The sequence below is a fragment of the Euwallacea fornicatus genome, chromosome 17 (assembly GCF_040115645.1).
Source record: "Euwallacea fornicatus isolate EFF26 chromosome 17, ASM4011564v1, whole genome shotgun sequence".
NCBI lineage: Eukaryota > Metazoa > Arthropoda > Insecta > Coleoptera > Curculionidae > Euwallacea > Euwallacea fornicatus.
Window position 1 is genome coordinate 2,436,710 of NC_089557.1, and position 12,329 is coordinate 2,449,038.

Below are 12,329 nucleotides of genomic sequence, written 5' to 3' on the forward strand. Positions count from 1 at the left end.
TAAAACATTAAAATTATCAATGATGGAGAATATTCCTAATGTTACCCCGACAAATACAATAACTTCATATATTCCGATCCGTCATTGAGAATTTAAATCAACTATGTAATATCTAACTTTTCTCCGCTCAAATCCCGCATTATTCCCGACTTTTCGAAAGTTTCCAATTCGTTTTGATTATCCCCCATATTAAACTGGCCCTGGTAAATATTGGGAAAAAGTTTTATATTGTTCACAATTGAGGAGATTTATCGTATTTTCCAACGTTTTTGTTGGAAAGTACGTTACCAACCCTACCTTAAATTTAATACCAAAATAGTTAGGCCTGGACTTAAAGGTCAGAGGACCGTTTTTCAAACTTTAAGACATTTTGACTTTTATGCTTTTAAGGTCGTTAAATTCTCATCCAAGCAGAACTGGCTGTTTAAACTGTGTGGGCCGTTTATTTGACAATGGCCAATTTATCGAGGAATTTGAGATTTCAAATAACAACACTTGTAAAATGAAACGGGATTACTATAAAAACGGAGGGGAATCGGTAAAAAATCCTCAAACTAATCCTACACATTTTAGCACGTCTCGTCTGAGCCTTAACAAGGACCGTTCCGCCCAGTTTGAGAAAAGTTTAAAAGGCAATAGCTTTTTTTGACTGGAATTGGCGTTTCCACAAATTTCTTTCCTTATGGAAATTAAATTTTATTCGCCTTTTGTGAGAGGCACATCGCGAGTTCTGAGGAATTAGGTGGGAAAAATATCATCGGGGTCTGTACTCATTTAAAGGTCTCGCCGCCAGAACACAATAAAAATACGGTAACAAGGGAAATATTACATGTTATGACAGTTGCAGTTAGATCTTATGAAGAACTGCTCGCTGCTTAGGTGACCACCTCTAGGGAGACGGATGAAAATACCTTCGAGTTAAAAGACACTAAACCTCTCTGAGCATCGGGCTCTCTGTTGTGGCGTATAGATTACTAAAACCCGACGTTTCGATATATTACTGTCTCCATCATCCAATTTGCTCAGCCTACTGGACTATTTCCCAAAAAAAACAGCGTTTCATTTATTTTTTCAGCACCTTCCCAACCTCTTCCACACTGCGAGCATCTGGTTGACGTTGGTACTGGCAGTACAACGATACATTTATGTGTGCCACGCCCCGGTAGCCCGAAGATTCTGCACCATGCCCAACGTGTACAAATGCGTAGGGTACACGATGTGCGCTTCCGCCCTTCACCAGGTGCCCCGAATGTTCGAGAGCGATTATAGTCTGGTAAGCAGTTTTCGGAAATTTCCCACATTGCGGGTTATCTAAAAAATATTAATAATCAAAAAAGAGATTTTAAAATGCAAAAATGAGACGGGGCGATGATTATTCTCGGCAACTTTGAAACGAAATACGCTCGCAGTCAATCAGGAGTTTTGTGTTGGATCAATCGCAAATCTGCAGAAAAAAACGGAATTTAATCTTTTATTAAAACATTCCAAGAATTAAAAATTGCATAAGAACAATGCTGAAAATTAAAAAGTTAATTTCGAAAGAGAGCAAACCAGTGAAGTGCTTTTAATTGAATGCTGGAGTGGGGTTCGCTGCGAGAGGTTTTTCTATTTTGGTGTTTTGGTTGCTTGGAAGCTTGTGCTTGTTCGCCTTTGTTTAGGAAGTTCGACTAAGGTGGAGAAAACGAGAGTGTATTGACTGAGTGTTATCTGCTTTTAATTAAAATTTCGTTTGTTGAAGTTGAAGAACAAAGAGATTAATTTACTTTAAGCAGAATAAAGTTTAAGGAATATTTTTACAGAATTATATCTGCGAAAACTGAGAGGAATAAGTGGTTCTCTTTAACTATTCGGTATTGTTAAAATCGAACAATTTTTGAATTATAGAATTTTTTTTCGATTTAAATATAATTTTAAAACTTTGTAAACGAAATTTCCACCGGGATAATTGTTCCATAAAATTCAAATTGGAATATGGAGAATAATATTGAGTAATTGCTCCAAGTCACTTCAATTTTAACGAATTAAAAAAAGGCAACCTACGACTCTTGCAGTCAGCTTATTAAGGGACGAAAAGCTTTGCTGGTTGGGAAACTGCATTCGGACAATTTTGGTTGAACGGCATTGTGTCTCGTTTCTTATTTTTCAGTGAGCTGATAACGGTATAAACCTTGTACTCTATAAAATTAGCATGTAATAATGCCTGTAAGGGAGAAACGATGACTACCATTATCCTAGAAATTTAAACCTTTTAAGATTATTAAAAAACTATTTTAAATATAGGACACTGTCTATGTCCCACCTGATTCAGTTTAGTGTACATAGAAGGAATGAGCAAATTTCCTAGAAAGAAAACTCTACTTCTTGTTTCCAAACTCCTGACCTTCATCACTCTAAACAGGGAAGCGCCATCAAAACTATATTAAATCAATAATTTTGAAGTTGTCATTTATTTAAATAAAATAAACCTTAAATGCAACCCCTTTATTTATATGGATCGTCGCCTTCAGGTCAGCGAGCTTTCGTATGCTTGTGGCGGATTACTGAATAAATCAATAAAATCGATTTAGTTCAGGTAAACATCGCACAACCAAAAACCCTTCCTTGCCAAAATTGTAACTTGCTTTCCAAAACATGTCGCAATAAATTTTCTTATAAAACTCCATTCTATTCTATAATTTAAAAAGCTCATTTTACATCCAAATTATTGATTAAACTTAGGTATAATGAGACGTTTAATGGCGGCAGCTGAGACATTAAAGGAATTAACTCCTCCATTCATGATCCCAACTTAAGGTCCAGATCTGGAAACCAACGCAATGTTTCCAATATTGAATGACGCAACTAAATTAAATTAGACCCTGAAGCCCTTCGATCGTCGGAAAGGAAATTTCTGCCCGATCTTAATTGAAACCAAACAACCGATTTAGGAGCAATTATGATTTTTCCGAGAAACTGTTTAATCAACTTCTGATTCCCAATTTGTCGATACCAACAACTTAATAGGCTCTGGAGACTTTTTCAAAGCGCCATTTGGCAAGGACGCCTTTAACAAGGTTTTGTACTTTCATTTGCTTACAAAAAGCCGCTCAACGAATTCCAAGGAAATAAAGCAAAATTATTCATGAACCTCCTATTGCGAATGTGCAGCGGGCGAGTAACTATGAATTTTAGATAGAATCTGGAAAACTCCATTAAAGTTGGAAGTTTAAAAGAAACAAACTTTTGTTATGCACACCACACCACTAGAAACAAAATCACTTGGTGTGTCCACTCGAGTTAATCTTCAAAACAACCCTGTCACCGCTGTAGTTGCTGCTCCATAAAGCCTTTATACAATGGAAGCCAATTAAAGCTGCAATTGAGGATGATGAAATCAATTTCGAGTCTGTAATTCTATTATACACCTATTATGTAACATCTATTATACAAATCCATTTCGTCCTATCACATGAGGCATATATCCATGTCAAAGCTTTTCTGGCTGATGATCTGCATTAAGATAATTTAATTTGGGGTGAAATGAATTGTTTTCCATTTTAAAGTAACCTAACTGAGATACGAGCCTTGTATCCGAGATAATTAGCATATAACATTGCATGGGATGCGGAGACGTTGAATAACATGCAACCGAGTAATTAAGTGTTTTAAAACCACTAAAAAAATCTGTTTTAAACGTAGGAATGAAGCTGAACTTCTTGTCCATTACCCGATTTCATTGTGTTACCTTTATATTTTCCGAGGAAGGATTTAGGACATTTGCCTTAAAAGCAAAATATATAGGTTTGTTTTAAAATTCCCAACCCTGATCACCCTAAGTGATAAAGCTGTATATAAAAACTATAATTTTTAACCAGCAACGTATATTTAAATTCACATTAAGTTATAGGAATAATGATAGCCCTTTCACGTTTGAAACTACGTGGAAATGTGATAGTTGACATGACCTGAAACCTTAAATATCCCTGCTGGATATTAATGCGACACTACTGTTGATATGAAAATACCCACTCTCATTGCTTAGATACGGGATACCATATCAATAATAATAAATTGGTTTACCTTTCGATTTGCGTTAAATTCCGATTGAACACTTGCAATTCTGCAAAAACTGCTCCGCGTGGACAGGATAGTTAAGTGTCCCAGGACGATACGTTGAAAAGGGTTTAGGATAATTGACGAAGACAAATTCACCACCCGGAACAAACTGTAGTGATGCACACGCCAGCACGTGAAACGGAATCACTAGGCGCGTCCCTTCTAGTTAGTTTTCGAAGTAACCTTTTCACCGCTGTAGTTTTAACCCTATAAAGTGTTCAAACAATGGGAGCCAATTAAAGCTTGAATTGAGAATGGCAAATTCAATTCGCGCAGAGCTTTCGCATCCGTAAGTCTATTATATACCTATTATACAACATCTATTATACAAACCCAATCCGCCCTATCACAGGAGGCAGATTCCCGTTAAAAGTTCTCTATAGGTCGTAACGCCGCAGCATTTGAATGCTCCTGCATAATGCATTTTTGGCTCGAAGCTTTCACGAAAATCTGTTATTTTGTAAAAGTTCGATGTGAACAACATTAACAACGTTATTTGTATGGAAGGCAACAGGTGGATCTATCTCTTTTAAAGCTTGTTAACTAGATAAATATTCAGTAATCCCATTTTTCCGCTGTTCAGAACTTGTTTCGATCAGTATCCGCATATCTGATAAAGCCGACCAAAAATAGTGGAAATTGGCTGGAATTTGAAATTTTCTTTCCAGCAAAAAATCCTTAGGTGGTTGTCAATCATATGAATAAAAAAGCTCTCAAGCTAGGCCGAATGCTCGTGTGTGGTGCACAAAATTGTTGCGGGCTGGGAAAACTAATCAAAATTAGTTTTTTACAGCTGTTTCATAGTATATAGGGTGTCCTCGAATTATAAAGATTCTACTAATAACATGATAGATATGTGTTTTTTTTCTTCGGCCAAAAATCTCTTGTTTCAGCTCTAGGGAGCATGTACTCTAGGGAGTATATACGAAAAAAGGCAGGCCTTCCATTATACAGATATAAGGACCGGATTGAATCTTTATTTAATTTCAAAATTGATTTGTATATGATTCAAATACGTGCGCTTTGATCTGCGATAGCCTATACATATATAGGAATTTATGATAGGTCCCGTTGACGACTCTTTATACACCGAAAAATTGAAAAACCCTAAATGACAGTATACATAAGCGAGAATTAGCAACTTCCATTTCAAGCTTGAAACTGAATTGAGGCAATATAAGCGAGCGCGAAATTCAAATGAAGAGTTTAATTGGGAAACGAGCGGTTTGGAAATTTTGTTTCGCACGGGGTCAAACGTTGTTTGGTAAAGTGTTTTCATATGCAGAATGGGAAACGTGTATGGTTTTGACAAGCCAAAGTTTCCGATTTTAAGCCGTGAAGTTAAGTGAAACACCGAAAAGTTTCGAGAGTATTAATCGTACGTAAACCACAATCATCAAGGGTTTTGATTTTGATATTCGAAGAAGAGGATAAATTATTATAATATTATTTCCCAGCGAAGGGGGTGAAAAGGTTTACAAAATGGTGCACTCTAATAATTAGAGTAATTTTAACGGAAAAATCCGACTATCAAATCTGCATGAAATGGTATTTTTCATGGAAATCCAAGCGAATCTGAAAGTATCAATATTCGTTCGTGCGAAAACTCCCCGATCACAAATCAGTGCATTAAATACACCTGCAAAATTTCATTGAAATCATTTAAAATATTATGAAATGGCACCCGGGCAGCGATTCCGTTTAGACCGGTAAATAATGTATATATAAATGACAATTTGATCGATTTGAAGCTGATGGAAACAAGACTCAATCAGGACAGAACCGAAGTAAAAATAGGGCTGAAATTAGAGACTGTGCTCTCTTTAATTTTCTTACCAATTTCCTTCCATTCTTCTATTTCAACTTATGAAAATCAGGTTACACAGCTCAATTTATAAAAATTGAGCTCTGTAACCTGACTCGGTGCAAAACTAAAACAAATCCAGGGCTGAAATTTTGACGATTTTCGTTTTTTTGAATTTGGCCAAAATTTCGCCCAATTTTTAACTCAATAAATTAACTTAAATGAGGCCAAACAACTGATTCTAAGATCGAAAACGATACATAAATAGATCAAAACTGAGACAAGCTGGAACTTGGGCCTCGTTAATTTTTGTGGCATTTTCTTGCTTTTGGACTAATTAGAATCACGCTAATAAACAGCTCCTTTATCACCATAACTATCTCAAGTTTTAGTGATTTGAAGTTCTCAGGGAAACGGAATTAAATCAGTGGAAAACTAAAGCAAACCGAAAACTTAAATCAAGTTGACAGTGATGTCTTACCTCTCCGTACTGACTTATCGCGATGTTCTTTTTTCAACTCATCATTTTAAACAGACCAGTTTATCTCCTCCATTAACGCGGCAGATTTAACGAAAATTTATGGAAAATGGGACAAACCCTGGGCAAAATCAAATCAATTTTCTTTTATCCTCACCTACGCCTTGGGATTTATTTATCTTCGAAATTTCCATTCTGGATGGGTTTGATGAGTTTTTCTTCACACATAGCACAGATTCACCATGATTGGCACTTACATTTGATTGAATAGAAGATTTGTTCCCTGCGAAAAACAGTCTAAGTTTGGAATTTTTAGCATTTACGGCGAAGTAGATATAGTGAATCCGAAGTGTGTAGTAAAGTCGAAAAATCGAAATTTACGAGCAAAGTTGCTTTCGGGTGATGGTAGTGATTGCAATTAGTAGTTGGTGACAGAGATACTGATTTAGAAATAAATTATTTATACTGCACGAGCTGTCTTAGGCAAGCTGTGTTAAAGTGATAAGAGCAGAGGGTTTTCGAAAATGCCTACTACCTGATATGTGTCCCTTCCGTTCGCCGTAGTTCTAAAATTTTACTTCCCCAATAAACTCAGCAACAGCACTTAATCAAGCGCAAACAACTGTGTCTCAAAACTTCCAAGCTATATTAATTCCTGCTGGAGATGAATGGCCTGCAGCCATAATCTGTCCTGCAGCTTCAACCCGTGAGCTGTAATTCCTATTGGTCAATATCTAAAGTAATCAGCACCAGAAAATTAATTAACAAAATGTTTCATTATTTTCCCATGTATCAAACTTTAAATTCATTTCAAATAAACTGATACAAAGGGGGAACAATATTATGAAATCGGATAGGCAATACAACGAGCGAAATTAATTTCATTTTTCCCTTTCCCATTTAACTGCAAATTTATTCATTTCAACAGTTTAATAATAGAACAAATACTAAAATTTACGAATATCAAGGAGATTTGATTTGAACGACAAATTTAACTGTACTTCGTCATAATCAGTTTAACCAACTGCATGTATTTCAATTATTATTTAAGTTTAATTATTGGCCGGACCTCTATTAATGCCTGGTAATTCTATCCGACCCGACCATTTGCCAGACTAGAAATCCTTAGAACTACGAAGCCATCTGCATTTTACCGGAAGTTTGTGTAATTAGTGAGATATTGCTGCAGATAATCTCGGTCCAGTTATTGTCTATTTGAGCACTAATTTGCAGGATAACGGGGCCTGGTTAAGTTCTACGAGCACCTCATTTATTGCCTGTTTACGTAAATATCGATGTACCAGGCCTTGTAGGAGATTTCCATTTTTTCCAATTAATTTTTTTTTTGTCAAGAGCAGTATTGCGTCACGCGGGGCAATCAACAATTACAAACTGCTACAGAGAAAAATAATTGGCCCCTAGTTGCTTATAATTGAAATAAAGTGTGAAGTTTACTCTCTACTGGAAAAAGCAATCGCAAAATTCCGGCCCTAACTAGAACTGTTTTAATTTTGATAGAAAATTGTTAGCAAAAAAGTGCAGTTTCACAGGACTTTTCTTGACAAAAGGGCGGAGGGAGAAAATTGCCACTTGCCCTCCAATAGGTGCTACATACGTCGGATATTCCAATAAGAAATAAGTTATGTGAGAACAAGCTACAATCCTATCATTTGTACTGATATACCAGGTGTACCGGTATGAAGTGAGCTTAAGGATACAAATGTCTCGATATAGGGCATTTGTTGTAAACAAACCTTTTTTTTGTTTGTTTGGTTGGTATGCAAACTGACAAACATATTTAGTGCAAATCAAGTCCTTGAAGAAATAACAATATATTATTTCATTGTGCCAAAAATGTCGAATTTTGTACCACAAAATGATGATTTGCGGAAAGCATTAATTTTTTGCTTTCATTCGAAGAAAAGTGCTGCAGAGTCGCATCGAATGCTTGTCGAGCCACATGGTGATTATGCTTTATCAGAAGCAACAGGCAAAAGATGGCTTCAACGATTCGGAAATAACAATTTTGATGTGCAAAATGAAGAACGTGGCAGACCACCAAAAAAGTTTGAAGACGCCGAACTGCAATCGATATTGGATGAAGATAACGCTTTAGATCAAAAGCAAATGGCGGAAATGTTAAATGTTGCACAACGAACAATTTCTGATGGCTTAAAAGCTACGGGAAAGATCCAAAAGTGTGGAAAATGAGAGCCGCATGAATTGAATGAGAGACGGATGGAGAACCGAAAAAACACCTGTGAAATTTTGCTTCAAAGGCACGAAAAAAAATCAGTTTTGCATCGAATTGTTACTGGAGATGAAAAATGGATTTATTTTCAAAATCCTAAATGGAAAAAATCATGGGTTGATTTGGGACAACCATCAACATCGACTGCAAAACCTGATCGATTCGGCAAGAAGGCAATGCTGAGTGTTTGGTGGGATCAGAAAGGTGTGGTGCACCACGAGCTTTTAAAACCTGGTGAAACCGTTAATTCTGTTCGCTACCGACAACAATTGATTAATTTAAACAATGCATTGATCGAAAAACGATCAGAATGGGCAGGGAAGACACGGGAAGGTAATTTTGCTCCATGACAACGCACCTGCACCCAAAGCAACGCCGGTTTAGGACACCATCAAAACATTTGGCAGGCAGTTGCTACCCCATCCGCCGTATTCACCAGACTCGGCTCCTTCGGCCTACCATTTGTTTTCATCGATGGGACACGCATTGGCTGAGCAGCACTTCGATTCCTACGAAGAAGTAGAAAATTGGGTGTCTAATTGGTTTGATGCTAAAGAGGCACATTTCTATTGGCGCGGTATCCATAAATTGCCAGAAAGGTGGTCAAAATGTCTAGGCAGCAATGGTCAATATTTTGAATTTTTTTTGTTTCCTTGTTAAAATTGGTGTTTTATTTTCACAAAGTAGCGCTCATTTCATGCCGGTAGACCTGGTAAATGCAATACCAATGGAATCGCCGAGTTCTTGGGTAGCAATCCAAGGAAGGGAACATAACTGTTTGATCTCTCCCTTAAATCTCAAGTGTTCATTGATATACTAAAAAATGACAGCTCAACCCGCTTCTAAAGGCTTTTACACGAGAAAATCGAGGGGAACATGGCTGTGACATATTCCTAAATAAAATTCAGTTCAACGAATTTGTGACCATTACAGGGTTCCTAAATAGCTGTACGCTTGTCAAACTGTTTGGTTTGAAAAAAACAGATTTTCCTGCTTCAATGAATAAATTTATTGTCCCGTCAAACACGTAAATATGCAAAAAAGCGTTTTTTCTTGTAAAGGTTTACATTTAGGATCTCTTGGTTTCATAATAGATATTCGTTTTACCAATTCCATTGTTGTTTACGATTCCGATCTCCATTAATGTTTAATTAATTTCATTTTCGAATCAACGAGCAAAAGCAAAGCTGATTTGTTAAACCACTCCTCGCGACGCGAATTATTTCATATTTTTAATTAAAAAAGTGTCAAGCCATTGTGTGCCAAACGTGCCTTTTTCTATATTTTACTTCGATACAGAAAAAATCTCTAATCGTCTCTCGTTGTTTATCGTTGGTCGTGTTTTAATTCAAAGGCCGCAATAATAATTGGAGCTTTCAGTAGAGGAACAGGAGCTCCTAAATGGCCCCTCTCAATCGTAATTAATGTGTCGGAACTTGAATAAATCATAGCAAGAAAATTTGTGGCTTTGATGTTATGGCAAGAAAGGGAGGAAGCACCAAATTTCATGTATAAATGCATAGAATGCCAATGCGCCATTATGTAAATTGAAGGACAATAAGTACAGTAGGGCAAAGTTGAGAGCGCAATCTTCCGAGTCTCCAATTAAAGGCCTGGCAATATCTGCGATAAGGGCACGGTCCGGACGCGGGACGAGCCTTCGATGGACCGACGTCCTTTCAAAAAAGAATAGAGACATTTGAATGTTTTTGGCCTCACATCGACGGGACAAGTCCGACAGAGACACGAGACATGTTCGTGTTCCGTCGACGAGTTTTATGTAGTTTTCCCCTTGCCCGTGATGTGGTATGTGGACGTGTTACGCTGGTTTATTTAAAATTGCTACCAAAAAGATAAAAATCGGTGATTTTCTTTCATAATACTTAATCACATAATATTAATATTCAATTTTTATTTAGTTTCTTTCATATATTTGTAGGCTTTTTCTTTTCTTTCTTAACTTGTCTAGGGTTTTATTCCTGAGTTGTTATAATTAGGGGCTTACTCACTAACTTGACTAAGAGGACACTTGCGTTCCTTCACGACACTCCCGACACCTCGCCGACTCTTCACCTCGAGAAAAAAAAGAGCCTCCCAGTTTCTCCAATACCTTAAATGCTACTTTCTGGGGCAATAAACCAGCGGCGTCCCCTAACCAGAGACCGATTCCCGATCCGCCATGTGGTAAGCCATATCTGAACATCACAAACCATCCTTTGTCAGAACCGTTGTCGACTGTCTTTCGACCCTCTTTCCTGGTTCTAACAAAGAGAGGCTCGACTTTCTTTTACTTCATGCGGCTTTCAACCAAGGATTATTATTGGGAAAATTCCAGTGATGCTGCGAACCACACGAACTCAGTGACCATACACATGGGCGTATCATCAGGGTACCTCACTCTTTATTTCCCTAACCTAGCCTAAATTATAGCTACTTTATAATGTACACCCTCCTATTTGCATCTCGATTGGGTCAGACGGCAACAATTATACTTATTAATTAATATTTACAAAATATTGCAGCCATCTGACAAACGGATCCTGCATATAGCCATTACTGGTTTTCCTTCTATTTTGGTATTAAAATGAATATTGACAAATTTATTGGACAAGTACGACTTTATCCTGCTCTTTATCATCTCAGTGACGACAAATAATACAACAAGAAGTAATGTAATAAATTCCACTCCCATTGGTCTACTTTTCTACGCGTTACGGACCTATATTTTCTTTTTTGCTTTTTTATCTTTTCCCGCTCTCCCCTCATCTTCTTACACTAATGCCACAATGGCAATATCCCTATTAATGCAAGTTAAGAACATTTTTCCTAACAGCACTTTAGAAACGTATTAACGAAAAACCCGACGGTATGACGATAGGGGACTACCAAGATCATGACTGTGAGTGGCCACACACGGAACGGACCGGATACGATTCAGGTTTATCCCTTGTCCTACACCCGGCCCGTGCCCGCATCGCAGACGTGTGGCCAGACCTTAAGGCCATTGAAATGAACCACATCTACGATATTCTTCGATATTTTTCAAGGCGTTTCATTACCTTGAAACATTAAGTAAAAGTAAAAGTGATTATTGTAACTTCAACCGTATCTTTTTCTTAGATCTATAGGAGGGAAGCGGGACTGTTGCGAGAACGCTTGCATTCCTAGAACGTCGAATCAGTAACCTGTAAAACAGATATATTTTTTGTTGAAACCAAACCTGCTCAAAGCAGGTTGACAAAGTCCACCGTATCGTAACAATCCAAATTCAACGCTAGACAGAATCAAGGAGAGATCTTCCATCGTTCTCGTAGTCGTTGAAAAATATGGTGTGCAACATGATCATCAAATCATTTCTCACCAGCGCTACAAGTGCGACACTCGCCGTTGGCTCGTGGCAATATACTCACGCGCTCGTACGGAAAGCGTTGTTTTCGACACGAGTTGAACGATGTGTTGTTACAAATATTTGACTTTCCACCATCAGCTGTAAGAGGGGAGGAAGAAGCCGTAGACTTTTTGGCGCGATTAATTTCTGGTTGTTGTCCCCGTTCTTCTCTTAAAACTGACCTGTGATTGAGAACATGGAGTGTTACATTGCAATTACGTGTTTCAGTGAAGGTTATTTGTTGCCTAACTGAGTGTCAGCTCAATAAAAGAGGATAAACTGAGATGATTATTTATCACACCTGATCTAACCA

The 12,329-nt window shown here is 37.4% G+C and overlaps 1 protein-coding gene across 4 annotated transcripts in view; it reads left to right on the forward strand.

Moving 5' to 3' along the window:
- SPR (Sex peptide receptor) overlaps positions 1–12,329 on the forward strand; it is an 86,817-nt gene that overhangs the window by 59,443 nt on the left and 15,045 nt on the right. For all 4 annotated transcript variants that reach the window (XM_066292181.1, XM_066292183.1, XM_066292182.1 and 1 more), the window contains exon 3: positions 1,076–1,273. In XM_066292181.1, the coding sequence (XP_066148278.1) occupies positions 1,076–1,273 (198 nt within the window). The remainder of the gene's footprint in view (positions 1–1,075; positions 1,274–12,329) is intronic.